At 39.0% G+C, this 21,828-nt stretch overlaps 1 protein-coding gene across 2 annotated transcripts in view; it reads left to right on the top strand.

The window, feature by feature from the left end:
* Positions 1-21,828, top strand: part of rassf5 (Ras association domain family member 5) — a 123,316-nt gene that overhangs the window by 30,642 nt on the left and 70,846 nt on the right. The window contains exon 1 of one of the 2 annotated variants that reach the window (XM_043716601.1): positions 19,234-19,782. The exons of the other annotated variant lie outside the window; for it this stretch is intronic. Coding sequence (XP_043572536.1) covers positions 19,684-19,782 — 99 coding nt within the window. The 5' untranslated portion in view covers positions 19,234-19,683. Of the gene's footprint in view, positions 1-19,233; positions 19,783-21,828 lie in introns of those variants that run through there. 2 annotated transcript variants of the gene reach the window in all.

Below are 21,828 nucleotides of genomic sequence, written 5' to 3' on the forward strand. Positions count from 1 at the left end.
ATTTCTGATGATGTCCAAGAATTCATGTGTTGATTGTTTAGAGTGTCTGGATCCGCTGATCAGTTGTTTCAGTTTCTGCTGTAGTTCTTTAGCCAGTTTGTGTGATGGTGTCCCTGGTAGTGATACTATAGGTCTGAGTGGGATGTCTGGTTTGTGCACTTTAGGTAGTCCATAGAATCTGGGGGTGTTGTTGCTTTCAGGTTTCATTCTTTGTAGGTCAAACCTGGTTATCTGTCCATTTTCTTTTTTGTCGGTTCCTCAGTGTGTTGTTTATCCTATTGGTGAGCTGTGGGGTGGGGTCAAATTCCCTCTTTTGGTAGGTGTTGGTATCTGCAAGTAGTTGTTGAGCTTTTTGGATGTAGTCTGCTTTGTCCAGTATGACCATCATTCTGCCTTTGTCTGCTGGTAGTATGATTATGTTCTTATCGTTTCTTAGTGATTTTAGTGCTTCCCTCTCCTTGGTGTTGAGGTTATGTGTTTGTCTTTTCCTTGTTATCAGAGGTACGATACTTTGTCTCACTGTTTGTTGTGTCTCTTCTGTCAGTCCATTCTTCCTGAGTGTGCATTCTAGTGCTGCTAGGAAGTCTGCTGTCTTGGCGTCCCTGTGGTTGTAGTTGAGTCCCTTGGCCAGTATTGTTCTTTCCATGGCTGTGAGCTGTCTGTGGGAGGGGTTTCTAACCCAGGTGTGTGTTGTGGTGTCCCCTCTGTTGTGTGTTAGTTTGGCCATGTTTTCTTTTAGGGCCATTTTTTTGCAGTGTGTGGTCCTGTTCTGTCCTATGGTGACGGCCTGTTCTATGGTCTGGGTCCATTCCTGATTGGTGGTTTTTGAAATTAACGATTTTTGGCACGCAATTTCTTGTCTGTATTTGTGAAGTCTGTCGTGAGCGTCTGTAATCATTACCTGGATCATCCTGAATCCCTTCTGTCTGGCTGTGTCCCTGGCTTGTGGGTTGTTGACTGGTGGTCTGTATCTGACACATGGTGGAAGGATTCGATTCTTCTCACAAACTTTGAACCTGATGAAGGAGCGATTCTCCGAAAGCTAGTGCTTCCAATTAAACCTGTTGGACTATAACCTGGTGTTGTGTGATTTTTAACTTTGTACACCCCAGTTCAACACCGGCATCTCCAAATCATGCTTTTGTCAGTGTTGTCCACATCCTAAGAACAAACAAAATAAAAAGCAATACCATCCCCATGATTCCAAAAAGAGAACATATCACTTTGTTAAACAGTTGCATTTGGCATATTGATAACTATTATGATATCAGAAATTATGCATAAATCTAAATGAATAAAAGTCTGGTGGATTGCTTTACAACAGAGCTGCTCATTTTTTTTTCCCATGAGGGGACACATTTAACTTTTTGTCTCACTCAGGGAAAAGTAGGATTGGGTGTTGCTATTTTGCTCTGGATATGGGATGTCATATTTCAGAAAAATGAGGTTTGCTATGACAGAGACCTAATTGGGGGTGGGGTTGAGGGATTTGCAAACAATAAATTGATAATTTAAAATGATTAATTTATAGAAATGGCCATTCAAAAGTATCAAGCTGGAGATCCAATAAATAAGGTCATACTTTTCTGTAAAGCAGAACTGGCGAGAGAAAATGACTAAGTCCCAAGTTAAACGGTTGACATTAAGCTGCTTGCTGCTCTTTCAATCAAAGATTGTTTGTTTTTTTTTTATTGCATTTGCTTCCCTTCGGTTCAATGTCAGCAGCTCTTTTCAAAATCTTCCACTCACACTTAGTTTATTTTTTAACTTTTGGTTTACTGGGCAACATCGAACCTCTTAGTCAGCTGCATTGTGGTTCACCGAGTTTCTTTTGTAAATTTATGCATAGATGTTTTGAAGAAGAATAATTAGGTGCACTCTGTTCAGTTTAATTTTGTATTAGCACCAGTAAGATTTTTATTTGACATAGAATCATGTTTGTGATGCCAATATATTTGTTGCTACTCCACCTCCGGTCTGGGTGTACGTTTCCAGGGAGAAGAAAAGGGACTGTAGGAGATCCTCAGATCTTGTTTTAATTAATGAACCCATGAAGTTAATGACAAGTTTTTTTTGCCATCTTGCTGAAGTTGCTTTAATTCCTAAAGTAAAATATTGTAGATACTGTACTTCTGAAATAAGTAAATACAGCGTATGCTGGAGAAACTCAGTAGGTCTGACAGTATCTTTGGAGGATGAAATGGAATTAACGTTTCAAGTCCATATGACTCCTGAAAACCAAGAGTGGTTGCAACAACCTAAAATCTATTTTAAAGTAGAATTAGAATTCTAGCTGTGGCTCAATTACTTAAGTTATTTACCAAGACTAGGATGACTGTAAATATACCAGATTTTATTTATGGGTCTACATTTCTTCTGGAGAAGCTTACATAAAGGAACAAAACCAATCATGCTTCAAGGTTTAAAAGTATTTCATTACTTGTTTGCATATGGGGTTATTTGTACGGATTGATTAATGTTTTACAACTGGTGATCTATTAAATCCATCATTGAATTTTACATGACCTTTATGTAATGCTGGAAGGATGCAAGAGAGTTTGCACTTGTTGTGAATATAATTGCATAAGTGGAATGATTTTAACTTATGCCCAGCAAAAAGTGCATTTTACGTTAAAAATTCCTTCTTTACATTTGCTGCCTACCTGCCATATTTTCTCTAAATTTTCATTAGCAACCAAGGTTGATGTCTGAAGCAAAGAGGTTGGTAATGCATTTAGGTGGAACTGTTCTATACGATAATAACATGCGGATTCTAAATCTATTTTAATTCCAACTAAACCCCATTCAGTAATATTTGGATGGGTTTCTGTTTTAAGTCAGAAGTGATGTTTGAAGGGCACACTCTTGGAAATGCTCCGATCATTGGTATCTGTTTACATTTCCACAGAAGATTTTACTTTGGAAGTTTTTGTTCTTCTTCTACACCTACAACAAAAATGTCTGAATATCATCTTGGTTCTTTAATTCATTTTGGATGAAAAGAGGAAGATTAACTGAAGCTACAGCACCAAGGTAGGCAGCTGTATAAGGGCAACTGGCCACATGTAAGGGCTGCCTGCAAGAGGACTTACTCATACTTGTCTTCTACGGAGTCACTTATTAGGTATAATATTGCTGTGGACTTTGCTGCAGTATCCGACTTCAAAAACTGCAGTTGTAGATGCTGCCAGACCTGCAGAATACAATGTTTTGCTTCTATTAAATGCAGATTTCAGAAGTGTCCCAATGACATGCAATCTGTCAGTCAAGAACACACTTCAACAGGAAGGGTTACCACTTAATTTGCTGATCAGTGATCACAGTCAAGAATGTGGTGCTGGAAAAGCACAGCAGGTCAGGTAGCATCTGAGGAGCAGGCGAATCGATGTTTCGGACATAAGCCCTTAATCAGGAATGAGGCTTCTGGGCTGGGGAGGCTGAGAGATAAATGGGAGGGCGGTGGGGTTGGGGGTGGAGGTAGCTGAGAATGCGGTAGGTAGATGGAAGTGAAGGAGAAGGTTATAGGTCAGAGAGGAGGGTGGAGCGGAATGATGGGAAAGGTGATTGATAGGTCAGGGGTTGGAGGCTTGGGACTGGGATAGTGTGGGGGGAGGGAAAATGAGGAAACTGTTGAAATCCACATTGGTCCTGTGTGGTTGCAGGGTCCTAATGTGGAATATGAGGCATTCTTCATCAGGTGCCAGGTGGTAAGGGTTTGGCGATGGAGGAGGCCCAGGACCTGAATGTCCTTGGTGGAGTGGGAGGGGGAGTTGAAGTGTTCAGCCACAGGGGCTGGTTTATGTGGGTGTCCCAGAGATGTTCTCTGAAATAATCTGCTAGTAGGCGTCCTGTCTCCCCGTTGTAGACGAGATCGCATCAGGTGCAACGGATACAGTCGATAAAATTTACCTGTATCTCCACCAATGTTATGTCGGATGTGGAAGGATCCTTTGGGGCTTGTCACAGCCATGATGTTATATTGTTCTGAGTGCAGTACTAATAGCTGGCATAATGATTTTGTTTTGCAGTATTACCTCTTCTGTATTTGACCGTTTCATGATCACCCAATCATAGAATCCCTACAGTGTGGAAACAGGCCATTCAGCCCGTTGAGTCCACACCAACACTCCAAACAGCATCACACCCAGAACCACCCCATTCCTGTTACCCTGCATTTCCCATGGCAAGTTCACCTACACTGCACATCCCTGGTCACTATGGACAAATCAGCATAGGCAATTCCCCTAACCTGCACGTCTTTGGACTGTGGGAGGAATCTGGAGCACCCAGAGAAAACCCACACGGAAGCAGGGAGAGTGTGCAAACTCCACACAGACAGTGGCCTGAGGATGGAACCCAGGTCCCTGGTGCTGTAAGGCCTCCGTGCTAACCACTGAGACACAACGCTGCCCTAGATGTATAAAAGTGCTTTACAGCCAGAAAATTACTTTGAAGTTATGGCATGGCTGTTGGGGACAAGGGCTAAAAATTGAATATGAATTATGATGCCTTTATGTAACTTTAGTTTCTTGCCAAGAGAAGATGCAATCTAAGCTATCACTACATCAAATCATTATCCAATACAAACTATTCAAATAAGGTTTTTAGTGCCTGGATGTTTCTGACAGTTCTCTGGAGTATAGCCCACTTAAATGCTTTCAACAAGGATGTTTGTTCAATCTTATTGCATCAAGTTGAATGCACATACAGCAAGGACAGAAAGGGAACCATTCCAAATATGACTTGGGTAAACCTGAGGAAAGCACAGTGCTGAGAGGGCACTCAGAGATATTTAGGACCATTTACTTTGTTCAGGGTTTGCCTAAATTTAATCATTCACCACAAAAATCCCACCCTTTTATGTAAACTACTTATAATAGTCAGAGCATTCACTTGCAATTAAAAGCCTGTAACCCTTGGACTAACCTCACTTTTGATTTTGCGTTTATAATATACAGATACTGGAAAACTCTGGTTCATACTGTGTGGAGAGAAACAAGAGGTTTGTGTTTCAAGTCCAGGATTGTTTATCAGAACTGAAGAGAAATAGAAAAGTAAGAGGTTTTAAGTGGAGGAGGCAGGAAGAACGAAGAAGGTCTGTGATAGGGAGGAGACCACGGATGCTGAAATGAGAAAATAGTTTAGCGATACAACAGTTCAAAAAGATTGCAATATATATGGTAGATGTGAAAGATTGTATGACACTGCAAGAAAGAAGAGGAAGCGAGTTATCCTGGCCAATATTTATCTCTCCCATCAATATCAAAAACATAGTGCTCTATTGGTTCTCACAATGCACGGCAAACTCACACAAACAGCACAGGGTGCTGCATTTTCTATGTTTCAACAAAGATTACATTTCAAAAATACTTTATTTGTTGTAATACACTTTGAAGTGTCCATCATTTGTGAAAGGTACTATGTAACTATAAACCTTTTGTTTTTAAAAATGCACATAGAGTCATAGGGATGTACAACATGGAAACAAACCCTTTGGTCCAACTTGCCCATGCCCATCATTTATCCGAAATGAACCTAATCCCGTTTGCCAGCACTTGGTCCATATCCCTCTAAACTCTTCCTATTCATATACCCATCCAGATGCCTTTTCAATGTTGTAATTGTACCAACCTCCACCACTTCCTCTGACAACTCATCTCATACAGCAGGACTGGAAATCAAGCAAATGTTGTTATTCTAAGTAAACATTTGGTATTGACAAATACACCTTACAAATACAAATACACCTTACAAATACAAATACACTTCAAAAATATGTTTGGACATTCTTTGAACTGACATCCAAAAATATTGTATATTGAAAGTAATCTCATTTGATGGCCTACATAAGCTTGAACAATTGCAATAACATAGTTTAGCCAGAGGTAGAAATTGGGCAAGTGTGCATGCTGTACATTACAGGAGAAGTGCATTCCAATAAACATTTAATTTTGTATGGTTATGCACATCTACTGGTTTAATTACCTCTGAAATGTTTTAAGTGAAATGAAGCAGATCATTCGGGTAGATGCCCTTCAAATATTAAATAAATCAAGGCTCTTGTTTGGACTACTATCTGCAACACGTGCAGTTAAAGTCGCCAGTTATATTGCAAATGACCCTTAAGATAAGGTCTAGTGGTATTGTTGCTGGGTTCATAACCCAGAAATCCAGTAGTATTGTGGATACCACAGTTTGAATTCTACCCGGCTGCTAGTGGGATTTAAATTCAATAAAAAAAATCTCGAATTAAAATTCTAGTGATATCTATGATACCATTGTCAAGTGCCTTGAAATCCCATCTTGTTCATTAATGTTTGTTTAGGGAAGGAACAATAAGAACTGCCCTCTTTATCTGGTCTGAACTAATGACTCTAAAGCCACAGAAATGTGGTTGACCCTTTTTCTGCTCCCAGAAGTGATCCTAGCAAGCCACGCCATTGTCTTCATAGCTAGAAAGTCTCAAAAAAGGACTAAAATTGGATGGATCATCTAGTATCAAACAAGACACACAAGAAATGACAATGGCAAGCGCAATCCTGTCGACCCTACAAAGTTCACCTTCTCACTTATTGGGAGCTAATGCCAACATTGAGAAAGCCTACTCACAGACAAGTCAAGTCACAGGCTGACCTAGCTTTGCTCTCAGAATTATACCTCCCAGTGTTTTAGACAACACTGATCACCATTGCTGGGCATGTTTTGGAATACCAGCAGGACTGATCCAGCAGAGGTGGTGGCACAGTGGTATACAGTGATAGGGGATTGTCCTAGGAATTCTCAACATTGACCCTGAATGCAATGAAGTGTCCATGGCATCAAGTTGAATCTAGGCAAGGAAATGTCCTGCTAGCTACCCAACAGTCCTGCGAACAGAAAACTCCTGTCTGTCATGTTGCATAGCTTTACTGTTGAGCTAATGGGATAGTCATTAAACAGATCTAGCAGCTGAGGATTGGGCATGTGTGAGATGCTGTGGGCCATCAGCAACGGAGTTGTAATCCAACATAATCTGTAATCTCATGGCCGAGCTTATCCTGCACTCTACCATTACCTTCAAGCCAGTGGATCAACCCTATTTCAATGAAGAGTATAGGATGGCATGCCTCATACAGCATTTGCAACCATCTCCAGCCAGAGGTTGTGAATTGATAATCTATCTTCGCCTCATTCAAAGGTCCCCAGCATCTCCGGTACCAGTCTTCAGACAGTTCAATTTACTTCACCTAATCTCAACAAATGTTTAGAGGCATTGGATACTGCAAAGGCTATGGACTTTGATAACATTTACAGAAATAGTCTTGAAGATGTGTTCTAGAAGTTGCCTGTCCCTAGTCAAGTTGTTCCAGTACAGCTACAACATTGGCATTTATCTGAACGTGTAGAAAATTGTGATAGGTGTTATCCTGCACGTAGAAAACAGGGAAAATCCATCCCAGCCAATTACTGCCCCATCAATCGACATTCATTAATAAAAGGATGGAAGGTGTCATCAATAGTGCTATCCAGCAGCACTTGCTTAGTAAAAGCTTGCTCACTGATACTTGGTTTCAGTTCTGTTGAGGATACACGGCTCCTGACCACCATTGCAGCATTAGTTCAAATGTGAACAAAAGAACTGAATTCTAGAGATGAAGTGAGAGTGGCTGTCCTTGATATCAAGGCTGCATTTAACCAAGTGTGGCCTCAAAGAACCCTAGTAAAATGAGAATCAATGTGGGAAGCTCTCCACTGGTTGGAATCCTACTTAAGCACAAAGTAAGATGGTTGTTTGTTATAGGTCAGTCACCTCCGCTCCATGATATCGCTGCAAGCTTTCCTCAGGATAGTGACCTAGGCCTAACCAAGTTCAGGTGCTTCATCAATGACCCCCCCCCCCCCTGCTTAATGAGGTCACAAATGGGGATGTTCACTGATGATTATATAATGTTTAGCACCATTCTCAACTCGGATACTGAAGCGCTCGATGTCCAAGTACAACAAGACCTGGACAAGATCCATATAAATAGCAAGAAGCATTCATGACCACAAGTGTCAGGCAATTACCATTTCCAATAAGAGAATCTAACCATCACCCCTTGACAGTTGATGGTATATCATTGCTGAATTTTTAAAAGAAAAATCATTCACAAGATGTGGGTGTCACTGGCCAGGCCATTTACTGCCCATCCTTAATTGTCTAGAGGACAGTTAAGAGTCAATCACACTGTGGATCTGGAATCACATGCCAGACCGGGCAAGGACGGCAGTTTCCTTCCTGTATAGGACATTAGTGAACCAGAAACATTTTGTCAACAATTTCATGGTCATCATTTAAACCCTTATTTCCAATTTTTAAATTGAATTTGAATTCTACCATGTGCCGTGGCAGAATTTAAAACCAGGGGCCCAGAGCATGACCTGGGTCTCTGGATTTGTAGTTAATCAATAATACCACAAGGCCATTACCTCCCCTTAGGAATTCCCCTGCAATAAATGTATTGGGAATTATCACCGACCAGAAATTGAACTAGGCTAACCATATCAATATAATAACTGCAAGAGCAGGTCAGATGCTTGGAATTCTGCAATGAGCAATTTACCTCCTGACTCTGAAAACCTGTCCACCATCTGCAAGAATACTCCCCACTTGCCTGAGTGCAGCTCTGACAACACTCAAGAAGCTTGACACCATCCAGGACAAGGCAGCCACGTGATTGATACCACATCCACTCCCTTCATCACTGACTCTCGGTAGCCGTTGTGTGTGCCATCTACAAAATGCAGTGTAAAAGATCCCCTTAGACAACACCTTCCAAACCCACTTCCACTTCCATCTCGAAGGACAAGAACTGCAATACATGGTAAAAACTACCACTTGGCCATTAAACACTGACCCAGCCAACTATGTCCACATCACATGAAACAAATTATTAAATAAATAAAATGTTTATGCTATATCTCAATGGCATGTCTGCATGTATTTCTCCCAGCCGACCTATCATCTTGGCCTGCTCCTGCCCCACTAAACTCCTCTCCCCATACCATGTCACTGTCCTATCCCAGCTGGTGTCCCCATCAGTACCCTTCTACTGACACACTCATTCGTTTGGCTGAACTGGTCTTCACCCTCAATAGTTTCTCCTTTGAATCCTCCCACTTCCTCCAGACTAAAAGGGGAGCCATGGGCACCCGCATGGACCCCAGCTATACCTGTCTCTTCGTCGGATACGTGGAATAGTCCATCTTTTGCAGCTATACCGGCACCATTCCCCACCTTTTCCTCTGCTACATTGATGACTGTATTGGCGCCATCTCCCACAAGGAGGTTGAACAGTTCATCAACTTCACTGACACGTTCCACCCCAATCTTAAGTTCACCTAGCCAATCTCTGATACCTCCCTCCCCTTCCTGAATCTCTCCATCTCCATTAACAGTCACTGACTCAATATGGACATCTACTACAAACCCACCGATTCCCACCCTGCCTCCTGTAAAAACGCTATCCCTTATTCCAAATTCCTCTGCCTCCACCACATCTGCTCCCAGAAGGACCATTTCCACTACAGAAAATACCAGATGGCCTCCTTCTTCAAAGACTGCAATTTCCCCTCCCATATTGTTGATGATGCTCTCCTGCACATCTCATCCACTTCCCGCACCTCTGCCCTTGAATTTCACCCCCAACCGCAACAAGGACAGAAACCCCTGGTCCTCACCTTCTACCCCATCAACCTCCAGATATATCGCATCATTCTCTATCATTTCTACCTCCTACATACAGACCCCACCACCACAGATGTATTTTCCTCCCTGATCCACGTTCTGTAAAGACCATTCCCTCCATGACTGACTTGTCAGGTTCACGCTCTCCACCAACCCATCCTCCCTTCCCGACATCTTCCCTTGCCACCACACCTCCACCCTTACCTCCATCCAAGGCCCCAAAGGAGCCTTCCACATCCATCAGAGATTTACCTGCAATTCCACACACATAATTTGCTGTATCTGTTGCTCCCGATGTGGTCTCCTCTATATAATGGGGAGGCAGGACACCTACTTCCAAATGCTTCAGAGAACATCTCTGGGTCACGCACGAAACAACCCTACCGCCTCGTGACCAGACACTTTAACACACCCTCCCACACCCCAAGGACATGGCACCCCTGGGCCTTCTCCATCACCAAGCCCTTACCACCTGACGCCTGGAGGACGAGCGCCTCATCTTCCACCTTGGGACTCTCCAACCATGTCGGATCAATGTGGATTTAATCAGTTTCCTCATTTCCCCTTCCCGCACCTTATCCCAGATCCAACTTTTCAACTTGGTGCCGCCATCTTGACCTGTCCTACTTGTCCATCTTCCTTCCCGCCTATCTGCTCCATCCTCATCTCCGACCTATTCCCTTCATCTACCTATCGCATTCTCAGTTACCTTACCCTCAGCCCACCCCACTCACATTTATCTCTCAGCCTCCTGGCCCACAAGCCTCATTCCTGATGAAGAGCTTATGCTGGAAATGTCAATTCTCCTGCTTCTTGGATGCTGCATGACCAGCTGTGCTTTTCCAGCACCTTCCTGTTGACCACTACATGAGAAAATTACAAAGTACTTATAAAATGCTAAGCTTAACAAACTGTGTATTTTGCACAATAGAACAAATTGCATAAATTTGAGTTATAGTTAACTGTGGCTCATTGTGCTAAAGTTTGATCTCTCTCTCATTGTTTTTTTGATGAGAACTTAGGTTCTTATTATTCCTTCCTATCTACATTCATTTTTAAAATAACTATAAATCTGCTTTTCTCCCAATAAAAAGGCAACAGTAATTGTTACTTTGAAATGTTGTAAATTGATGTTCAAATGTGGCTGAACTAAACTTTCAACACATTCTACAACAGGAAGTGGGCAGAGGCCTTTAACGGAAAGTATGTTGTGATAGTGGGGGGGGGTGTCCCAGTTTTGTTAGTCCTTTGTTTTACTTGTATGTGAATGAAAACAATCTTAATGTTGAGACACATTTTAAATTGGATATTTCAAACTCTGGGCTGTCTCTACAAAAGTATCGTTGATGTGAAAATATACCAGGAAATGGAGATAGTGAAGGACAGAAGTATAGAAAGAAATTGCAAATTCTTTTTCTCTTAAAGTTCATGTTCTGCATAGTCATTTTTGAGAATTTATAAGGAAAGTAATGTGTAGCATTTGAATATTTTATATTTTGTTCAGGAATGGAACAACTGTTTCATAATTCAATTCATTTCCTTGATCTATTGAAATTTTAGCTTGGATTATAGGCAGATTTTTGTTGCCATAAACCATCAATTAACATTTTGATGAAACATTCAGATTCCAGACTATGAACAGCACCATGCAAGATTAGCTGGAGATGTTTAATGTATTGTGCTGATGGAAGCCCAGCATTAAGTTAATGATAGTTAATGTGATGCAGCAGATTAACTTCAATTCAGGCTCACAATCCAAACATTAATTACCAGTAAGCATGAATGATCTTGTGCCACAAGCACTGCCTTTCTTTTCCCTTTCATTTTTTTTTGAAGCCATTGTTTTGACTGTCTTAAACATATGTGACCTCCATGAATACAGATATTGGTAAGCTAAGCGATAAGTTCCCTATCATATCAACAGAGATATAGGCCTTGGTTAAGTTCTTTTCATTCTGGATGGAGGTGGGGTCTTTTAACAGTGAGTAATTCCCCTCTCCTACCAACGAAAGCCCACTAGAACAAGCCAGCAGACGCTGATGAACTGACTGGTGAGCTTCTCGTTCTATCCAGTACTGTGCAGGAGAGGTCCACCATGTCTGAAGCTGCTGGCCAATTGGGCAGCCACTGGGAGCTGGAGAGAGTTGATGGAGTCCTACACTATGTTGCCACAAAGACAGTGACTGGTGAGAATGACTGTTCAGGGCAAGATTTGCAATTTGTAGGGGAGAGTGGCAACGGTGAGAGTGAGGGAGGTCAAAGGTTTTTCTCCCTAATCCATGTTCTGAATTTCCTCCAGAGATCTTTAAATGGCACAGGGCATAAAGATTGCCTACACATGGACTCTTCCATACAGAACTTGATTATTGAGGTGGTGGGAAAAGCGTGCTTAACCCAGGTGCAAATACATCTCATTATTTGTCCTTTCTACCACTTCCTAGGGAGGGGAGAATCCTGCCTATTTTAAAAAAATATGCTTATTAAATATGAGATAATTTCAGCAAAAATGCAGCAATTTAGTTTTATTTAAAATCCTTGCCGATCAGTTTGCATCTCCACTGGATATAAATGTCTGAGTGGAGCTAACTTACAGAGCCTGTAGGAAATTATTCAACCGCTGCCACCTTCAAACCAAAACCAAAGTCACCCCAATGACGGTCAGTGTGCAGATGATGCTTGTGTATATGAGGAAGTACTGAAGAAGTGCTCGCAACATGAATGTGGAATCTTCAGGAGAGGGGAAGAAGGAAAAGGGAAAAATGAGGAAATAAGTCCAAGCTCCGGTATCTAACACTGCAATTAATTTATGCAGATTAAAATACACATTAATATGTCTGGAATAATTTCATTTTGGGATTCACTGTACTAATTAGGGCAGGAGTTCTGTAGTCAACATGCCTACATAAAAGCAAAATACTCGATGCTAGAAATCTGTAATAAAATGATAGAATGCTGGAGAAGCTCAACAGATCTGACAGCATCTGTGGAGGGAGAACCAGTGTTTATGTTTTGTCTTCACTGAAGAAGAGTCATAGAAGAAGAGTCATGTCAGACTCAAAACATTAACTGTTTCACTACACAGATACTTCCAGACTTGCTGAGTTCCTCCAACACTTTCTGTCAATATAACCAAACAATTTAGAGATAGCAGCAGAAACTTTAGAAAAATTGTTCTCCTTGCATTGTTTTTTTGTGTATGTTGAAGTTATTTAGAGCAACATACTTGCAACCAAGATAGTTCTTGTTAAACAACTGTACTGGCACAGAAAATTGATTTTTACAGTGACGTGAGAAGTTCATTCTTTCAGATTTTAGTTAAATAGTTTTGAAAAAAGTAATGAGGCTTTTTTTAAACTTTGTTTCTCTTTATTTTCATCATTCTTCCTCTTTCTGTTTATTTTGCATCCAGTACCTGATTTATCATTGAGTTAAATATTCTAGATGTCAATCCCCTGTTGAGATTCATTAACAAGTCTTCAATTTGGTTAAACACAGTCACTTGCCCTGTTCACACAGCTCCTGGATCCCAGGCAGAGGGCCTAATGACATCTTGGCTCTATATACAGAAAGATCCAGTGGAAAAATGCTTCTAAGTCTATGGGCAAGCTCCAGTCCAATAATTGGCTATGTTCGTTTGCCAATCATCAAAGTCAAAATTCAGCCTTTTGTATTACTTATGCAAAACGCATTGAGCACCAGTATATTTTATGTAAGTGGAGTTTTATAATGTTGCAATATTCTCTTATTCTTATAAATAATAATTTATAAATTATTTAGAAATTTAAGAAATTTTCCTAAGTAACAATTAACCATTTTGTGTCTTTTAATGGTGTCTTTATAAGGCTAGGTGATAGCATGAGCCTGATACTATTGTGACTCATTGTTTAAGTACATATTTTCAGCACAGATAGCTGAATGGCAAATAACAGTGAAAATTACTGGCTAATTCTTATTGCTGTCTCACTAATGAAATGTAACTTGAGATTTGTCCACACAGTCTGAAGATCATGAGGCAGGAACTCTTTATTCCTCTGGCATCATCTTATTACAATCATAAAGGGAAATTAAGGTTAAACAAAGTATTTATGTGGAATTAAGCCATTTGGTTTACATTGGCCTAAAGATTCTGTTTTTCTGTCTGCTCCTTCACCCCATCAGCCTCCTTTCCCCAAAAGACACCCTTTTTTCCAGAGATGATCTGTTCACCTGTTCCAGCTGGCTATCCCTCACTCTCGCCACCTGCTGGTGAATGTCCTTGCACAACTGCTTGCACTCTCCAGCACATTGCCCTTGCTGCCCTTTGCTGTAGATTGGAGATTCCATTACACTAAGGCTGTGAAGTGAAATAGCATTAATAATGATGACAACTGAATGATAGATGAAGATTACCTTTTGGAAATTTTTGGCATGAATGGATCAACTGTTCAATTGAGAAGTTTGAGACATTGAGAAGTTCTATTGTTCGTGTGACTAATTATAGGTCCATAATTATTGTAAAGGTGTAAAGTGTTTATCTTTCAGAAACAATGTTTTAATAGTTTGATTTTAATTCAGGTAAGACCACGAGACTGTCGAGCAGAAGTAGACTATTTGAGTCTGCTCTGCCATTCATTGAAATCATAGCTGATCTGAATCCCCAAATTTGCTTTCCTATTTTATCCACGTAAGCTTTGGTTCAATTGTTTATTAAGAATCTGCCTACCTCAGCTTTGCATATACTCAACAACCCAGCCTTGGCAGCCTTCTGCAATAAAGAACTTAATAGATTTACTATCCACTAAGGAAAAAATTTTTCCTCCTCTTTGTTTCAAAATTTTGATCCCTTACTCTGAGATTATACTATCAGTTTCTAGGCTGTCCCACAAGAAGCAACCTTTACACATCAACCCTGTCAAGCCCCCTAAGAATCTTGTACAGTTCAAGAAAGTCTCTTCTCATTCTTCTAAACTCCAATGAGCGCACACCCAATCTATTCAACATCTCCTCATAAGAAAATCTCTCCATATCCAGAATCAAATGAGTGGACCCTCTTTGAATTACTTCCATCTGTTAAGTTTTTGTCCCCTTACCTAACCTGTCTATATCCTTCTGTAGACTCTACTTTCCTCACTACATGCCTTCCCACCATTTGTTTTTTTGTCATCTGTGAACTTGGCAATTGTACATTCATTTCTGTCAACCAATTCATTAACATATCTTGTAAAATATGAGTAGGATGAGTACATTATGTCTTATGGTAGAGGTTACATGATGCACCAAGCCAAGAAGGTCATTTGCACATGATAGAATTTTAGTCCCCTTTTTCATAATAAAGAAACTTGAATTTTTAACTGTGAGTTATCTAACCTACCAGCCTTGCACATTATTGTTCCTGTGCATTAGCAGAACTATTTGTTATTAGATAGACAGTCCCTCTTTTTGTTTTGTTAGTCTCTGCATGCATGGCACATATTTGGGTTGTTGACCTTTCCTCTAACAGGTTCTGATTGGAATGATATGCATTCTGAGCTTTCACCTTGTTTCTCATTTAGCCTCATGTTTTATATCTGGAATTGCAGATATATTCATGGTAGCATTGGTACTGGGTTGTCGGATTTAATTTGTCCTCTTTGGGTGCACATCATTCTTCACAGAGCCTGAACTTCACCTTCAAGAGTTTTATTTTTGGAATGTCACAAAGCTGATAATGTTGTAGGAAGCACCAGTGTCTATCTAGCACTACATTTTTGTTTGCACTCGTTCTGCTGTCTACTTCAGAGTAGATACAACTTTCTCTTGGAGCAAGTTGGCAATTTTAAATCTAAGGTGTATATTGAATTTTCTGAATCTTTTGCATCTTGCAGGTCCATTCTTTTCTTTTGATTTGTCAGCAGCAGCATCTGACATTTCTGTGGCAATTGTCTCTTTAGTTTTATAGGCATTTTTAATCTTCATTCTTACTAATCACTTGCACTAAAAATGATTTAGTTTCTTGCAGTTAAAATTTTCCCAATGGTTAACATGCTTTCTGCATCTTACATAATTATCCGTGAAATATTTATAACTTGTCCTTCAGCCTTGATCTTGCAGCTGACTCTTCTATGAATACTTGTTGTTTTTCTTCAAATTATTGAATTTGATTTCTAAGTTGTTTTTCAACATCGTGGACGGAACTGAGCTGCATATCAAAATAATTGATAGGACTGGACTGCTTCTCCCCATTATGAAAAGACTTAAACTTGTCTGTTCTCCATTGTATGTGCCATAGCTGATGTACTGAAGCTCAGAACTTCTACACATGCTTATAACTGCCTGGAGAGTCAGATTCTCTTCTCTTAGCAGTCGTGTTGTAATGGTTCTGCTGTTTTTAGGTTCATCTGTTTATTGGGCAAATTCACAGGATTCTTCAGCTATGTTAATACAGTCATGTTCATACCAATGGACTCACCTGAGCTTTAATATCGAACAAATACCATTCGCAAGTTTGTTCACTTGGGATTCAAAGCATGCATTCAATGCTTCAAAATTTCTGCAGTTTTTTTTTTCCTGTTCTTTTGGGATTTAAGTTGGAATAAGGACTTTCACAGTCTCTCCCCAGCAGAAATGAGAGTTTGGTTAATCATAGTTACTGTGCTTATTAATTAAATCTGTTGCAACCACATATTTATACCATTGATTTAAGTGATATTTAGTGTAGCTTTTCAGTTGATTAAAATTTCTATAGATGCAATTGTCTCAATTTAGAATGAGCAGGGAATATGTTGGTTTTATCAGTTCTCAAGTTAATCAGTTTTTTTTTGGTTGCTTTCAAATAATGTTTGCCTGGAATATTTGGATCCTTGGTACAACAGTGCAGAGAAAACAGCAAGTTGTTCAGCCTGAGTAATTTACTTTGTAACTATTTGACAAAACATTCTAATTATTTAATTTACGATGAAACACAATACTGCATTGATGTACCAGTGAAAAGACAATATGTTTTGTTAAGCTAATAAGAAATTATGCAATCAATTCCTCAAGATACAGTATAACTATTGACACAAAGAAACTTAGTATTCAGCACCTGTGGAGAATGAAGACTTCATCCATCCTTGTCCCAGATCAGTTTTTGCTTTGCTGCAGTCCAACTGGTTCCACTAAGTTGGCACCTAATTTGTGAATGTTTCTAATCAAATATTTGGAACTTTTAAACCTAAACCAGTGCTTTTCCATTTTGGGGCTAGAATGTTGCTAACACCCTGGGCTGGAGTGGAATTGGAGATTGCTTGTTAGAGCAAGGAAGAACTGTTTATTCAAAGGGTTTTTAGGTGAAAAGCACCTAACTTCCTGTTGGTCCTTTTTAGGACAGAATTATAAGGTTAAGCAATTTGCCCAGGCTCTCTGTTAAAAGAAATTATGAACTATACAGGGACCTCTCAAGTGCTAGCCTTGGTTAGAGCTCAACAGCAGCTATTGTTCTATCAGAGGCCATAAGCCCAACTTTTGCAAACCAAAGTTTCAGCTCTGATGTGAACTGTTTTTAACTGCACCCAGTGTATTTTTAATTAATTAAATTAATCGATTAATCCCAGTCTATAGAAACTTTTTATTATATTGCAACCTTGGTCGAACTCCTGAGGCAAGCTGCCCATAAATATCTTGCAGGTTAGTCATACATCATACTGAACCATTTATGAAATCAGAGTGGTGCTATCTTACCTTTGGTATATTGAATTGCCTTGGGATATTGAAGATTTCAAATAACTCAAGATTTTGTTTCACATTTTTTGGAAATACTATTATTGTATTTAAGCCCCCTCCCCAACCATTAATACCAAATGTGCATCTCCCTAACACACCTACAAATATTGATCTATAGCTTCAAGTTGTTTTCATTTTTTTTCCCCAACTTTCTTTCGTTTCCAACTTTCATTTCCAACTCTCTGCTTTTCAAGACATTGACACTTTGGTATTATAGGTGTTGGGTTCCTTTTGATCACTTACTTAAATAACACTCGATATATGTTATGTAATCATCCATAAATTCATAGCAACCAAACTGCATTCTATATCATAAACTAAAATCCACAAGTGTCCTGCCAGCAGAGGTCACTTCCCTCTCCATTGCCCAAAAGTTTCAGCCTAATTATAGCATCTGGCAGATAACTCCATACGAACTCGGATTCAAAAATGGTTATGATAGTTCGGATGTGAGATCTGAACTCCTTGAGCCAAAGATTAATATAATGTTCAGATCACTGATTATGTACTGCTAGCCTTTGGCTCCGTGTCACACTCGACTTTAATTTCGAAGGAAGATGCTATGGGTTCATGTCAGGGATTAAAGATTTGGTCATTTAAACAAAATAGATTTGGTCATATCTCTGCTGATATTTCAGTGCAGTATTGAGGAATTGCTGCATCCTTGAGGGTGAGATGATTATCTAAGTTGACCGGTGAAATAAGGGGTTCTGTGGTCTCCTGACGAACATTTATCCCTCAGAGAAACTAAGGCCAGGACAAAAGTGACTGCTCTTCAAATGTATTTAATTAGATGTAAAGTGTTTGGCAATTCCTGACAACATGAAAGATGCCCTATAAATTTCATTGCATTTGTTCTGATTCAGCTTAAAAAAAAATGCATTAAAAAGCAGTTGCTAAAATGGAATTTAATGGAGCTATGACCCTAAAAGTTAAGAATGTAACTTAAGAACACGAATAGGTGATGCAGCATCCCCAACATGCTCAGCTCAAGACTAATCTAGATTTTAACTTTGATTGAATTCATTCTCAGTTTGAGTACTTGAGGGAGTAACTATAACAGGATTTGCTGACAAAAGCATTTTCAGTAACCTCAAAAGTACCTCCTTTTGACAGTTTTTCATTTTGATTGCTTTGATTGAACTTTACATTGGGAGATACAAAGGAAATATTCTGAAAAGGCTACTACATTAAGGAATTTTGGAAAAAGAAAAATTTTGTGGTATCGTTTTATTACATTTTGAATGCTACTCAGTTAAATGCAGATTTATATTTACATTGTAAAGATGCAGTGTACTTTTATTAACTTAAAACATCCAGTGTTCCTGTCAGTGATGCAACATACATTATTGTGTCATGTGTGGAGATTTTGCAAGACTTTTAATCCTATTAACCAAACCTGTTTAAAAGGGTTACAAGCTTGTATTCACATTCTGCAATGAAAAATCAATTACATTATGTGTAAAATGATGGGACATAATGGATTTGGGTATTTAAGTGTACTAGGAATTAAAAATATACATTGAATTGAAATAATGAAATAAATTATTGATTGTTATAACGTGGAATAGAATTAAAACTGAGTATTTAAATGTTTAGCCATTAAAAAGGTGATGGCTGCTGACAAATACGATACCATTTGCATTTTCTTGAGAATTTCATGACATTTAAAATGGCTGTAATAAATCAACACGTATATTTGAATTTTGTATTTTAAATCTTGCAGGAGGAAGTGGCTTTGCTTTGTTGAAACACATAGAAGTAGAAGGCAGGAAGGAGCTGACCTCACTCAGCTTGTGTATGCATGCAGATAGCTGATTAGCCACAGATGGTGTGCAGCACCGCAGCCAACAGCTCCAGAGCTAGACTGTCAACTACACCATGTTAAACCGGCTGCCAGCAGTGACTTTCTATATGGCAGTGGAAGATAGATACACAGCCCATGTGTAAATAAGAAATTTGGTGACAGAAGCGAAGAGGTAAAGTGCATAGAGGATTACGGTTAAACATTAACAACAACTGAAGTAAAAACAAACAGCTGCAGCTGATCCAGGAATAGCGAAGACTCTGCATGTGTGTTGTATGATGCCCTTTGCCTGCCTCACGCAAGGCAACTCCTGTCTGCATTGGGAAATCGCAGTACAGTGGTCCTGTGTTTTAAAGCTGTCGGATCTGTTAAATAGCACACTAAGTCCTCCAGGATATTCTAATGATTTTTGAACACCAAATTAAGTCATTGGGTGACGTGGAATACCAGTATGAGCAGTGGATATTGCAGCCTAGATGAAGATTTAGACTATTTCTTTACCGCTAAGACTTCATTCTTTAGGAAACCTCAGAACAAGCATTTAGAAAAGGTAACATTTTTAATATACAATGAAATTAAGTGCTGTATTGACTTTGAAGTTGGTAAGAATTCCATCCTTTACCTCAAAAGATTTTTGCAGTTATAGCAACCAATTTAATTATATGATACACAAAATTGTTACTAATGTTGTAAGAAAGCTAGCAACCACAACTGTTTGACAGTAACTAACTTCACCTGGATCAGAAATTGTTCTGCTTTAATCAACATTTTACAAAATTGGACGGTGAAAATTGCAGATTTTTGGAATTCAGATTGATGCTGTTGCATCCAGTCGGCAATCAGTCTGCTTATAAGAATTTATTCCACATATGCTTTCAAATCATTTGAAGTATTTTTATCATAACACTGGGCAGCAGGTACAATTCAATTTTTAATAAACCTGAAGCAAGATGTGAGCAAATGAATATACTAAGAAATAATTTGCTTTTCAACTTATTTATTAAAAATTAAGAAAAACCTTGTGTTTGATAGTGGCGTTCGTGATTTACAGGTGTCCCAAATTCACTTTAAGTCTGTAATTTAAGGTGTTGTTTTTGAAATGTAGAGAATATTGTCGAGTAGGAAATGCAGCAGCTAATTTTAAACAGAACAAGATCCAAGAAATGTAATCATGACCAACTAATTCTATTTTTGCGTGATTTAAGTAATAAATATATTGGCCAGGACTCTGCAAGATTCCCCCATTCTTCAAAATCGAATTTTCTTTGTCCTCCTGGAACAGCAGATTGGGTCTCTGCTGTATTTGAAGACCACTGTCTCTGATAGTGCAATATGGCTTCTTGCTGCACTGGAGTATCGGCCAATACTTCTTTGCTTGAGTCTCTTGAGTGGGATATTCTGACTTTGAGGCGAGATTGTGGTCACTGAGCCATGTTTGATTTTTTTTTTTGTTTGAAAACACATTTGGAGATTAATTAAAACTTTTTAAAGATTTAGCAATTTGATTTCAAATACTGATTGCATTCAATACTGCTCATACTAGCATAATAAACTTCATATTGTTTTTTGGATAAATACTTTGGCCTTTTAACAGGCCATTCTTTGCATATTTGATTGTAAAAATGTTCAGTATCTACCATCAAATCTAATGTTGCCATTTTTCTGGGAAAGAAATGTAGAATTCTTGAAATTAAGTGCAGTTTATTAGCTTCACTAAACTATTGATGAAGGCGCCTTAAAGTTTTTTTTGAAAAAAAACCCACTGGATGATGTTACACACAGGAAAATTACCTACGACTATATTGAGACTGGTTTAATTTTCCATGGTTCTTTCTCTAGCAAAGTAAATGTGTTGAATATCTTCAACCTAAAGTGTTCGTAAAAGTAATAATGATTCCACTACTACTTAGAGATCTACTGAGTAATAGTGTCAAGATGAACAGCAGATTACGGCTTGCAATCTCTTGTGTCCTATTTTTTGTAAACTCTGATGATTTTGTACAAAAACAGATACTAATGTGAGCATCTAGAAAAACACTTGCAATATGGGTGATATAATTTTTCCCATTTGAAAAATATGACCTTTCTTTTGCTTTGCTTTTCTGTGTTTCCTTCCCAGCAATAATCTTGGGGCTGCATTTCTAATGTGCTTTATATCATGTCAAAGAGCTTTATTTGAAACTGGCTATTAGTGTGAATATTCAAAGTAGAAGGTTAACATGTAAATGATGCCGAAAAGTCAAACTAAGAATGGAACGTTTGAGACTTCAAATATAAGAATTTTTTTAAAATGCTCTGTATGACATTTCAACTCCTACATTGTCAGACATAAATAGCTCATATCCTTTCGTGCTTCAGTGGTGAGATTACCAACTGGAATCAAAACAGATAGTCATTAAAAAGTATGGTTGAAGCATTATTACATTATTCAAAGTTCTGTAGTCTCCTTTTTAATGAACATTTAAGTATTGGTCACCTACTCATGTTGAAGTCATAAAGTTGTCCTTTGTGTAGTCAGTGAATCTTTTGTGCTTTCCATAGCCCTATTGACTAATGTCCTGTAGGGAAGGAAATCTGCCATCCTGATCCAGTCAGG

The sequence above is a fragment of the Chiloscyllium plagiosum genome, chromosome 26 (assembly GCF_004010195.1).
Source record: "Chiloscyllium plagiosum isolate BGI_BamShark_2017 chromosome 26, ASM401019v2, whole genome shotgun sequence".
Lineage (NCBI taxonomy): Eukaryota > Metazoa > Chordata > Chondrichthyes > Orectolobiformes > Hemiscylliidae > Chiloscyllium > Chiloscyllium plagiosum.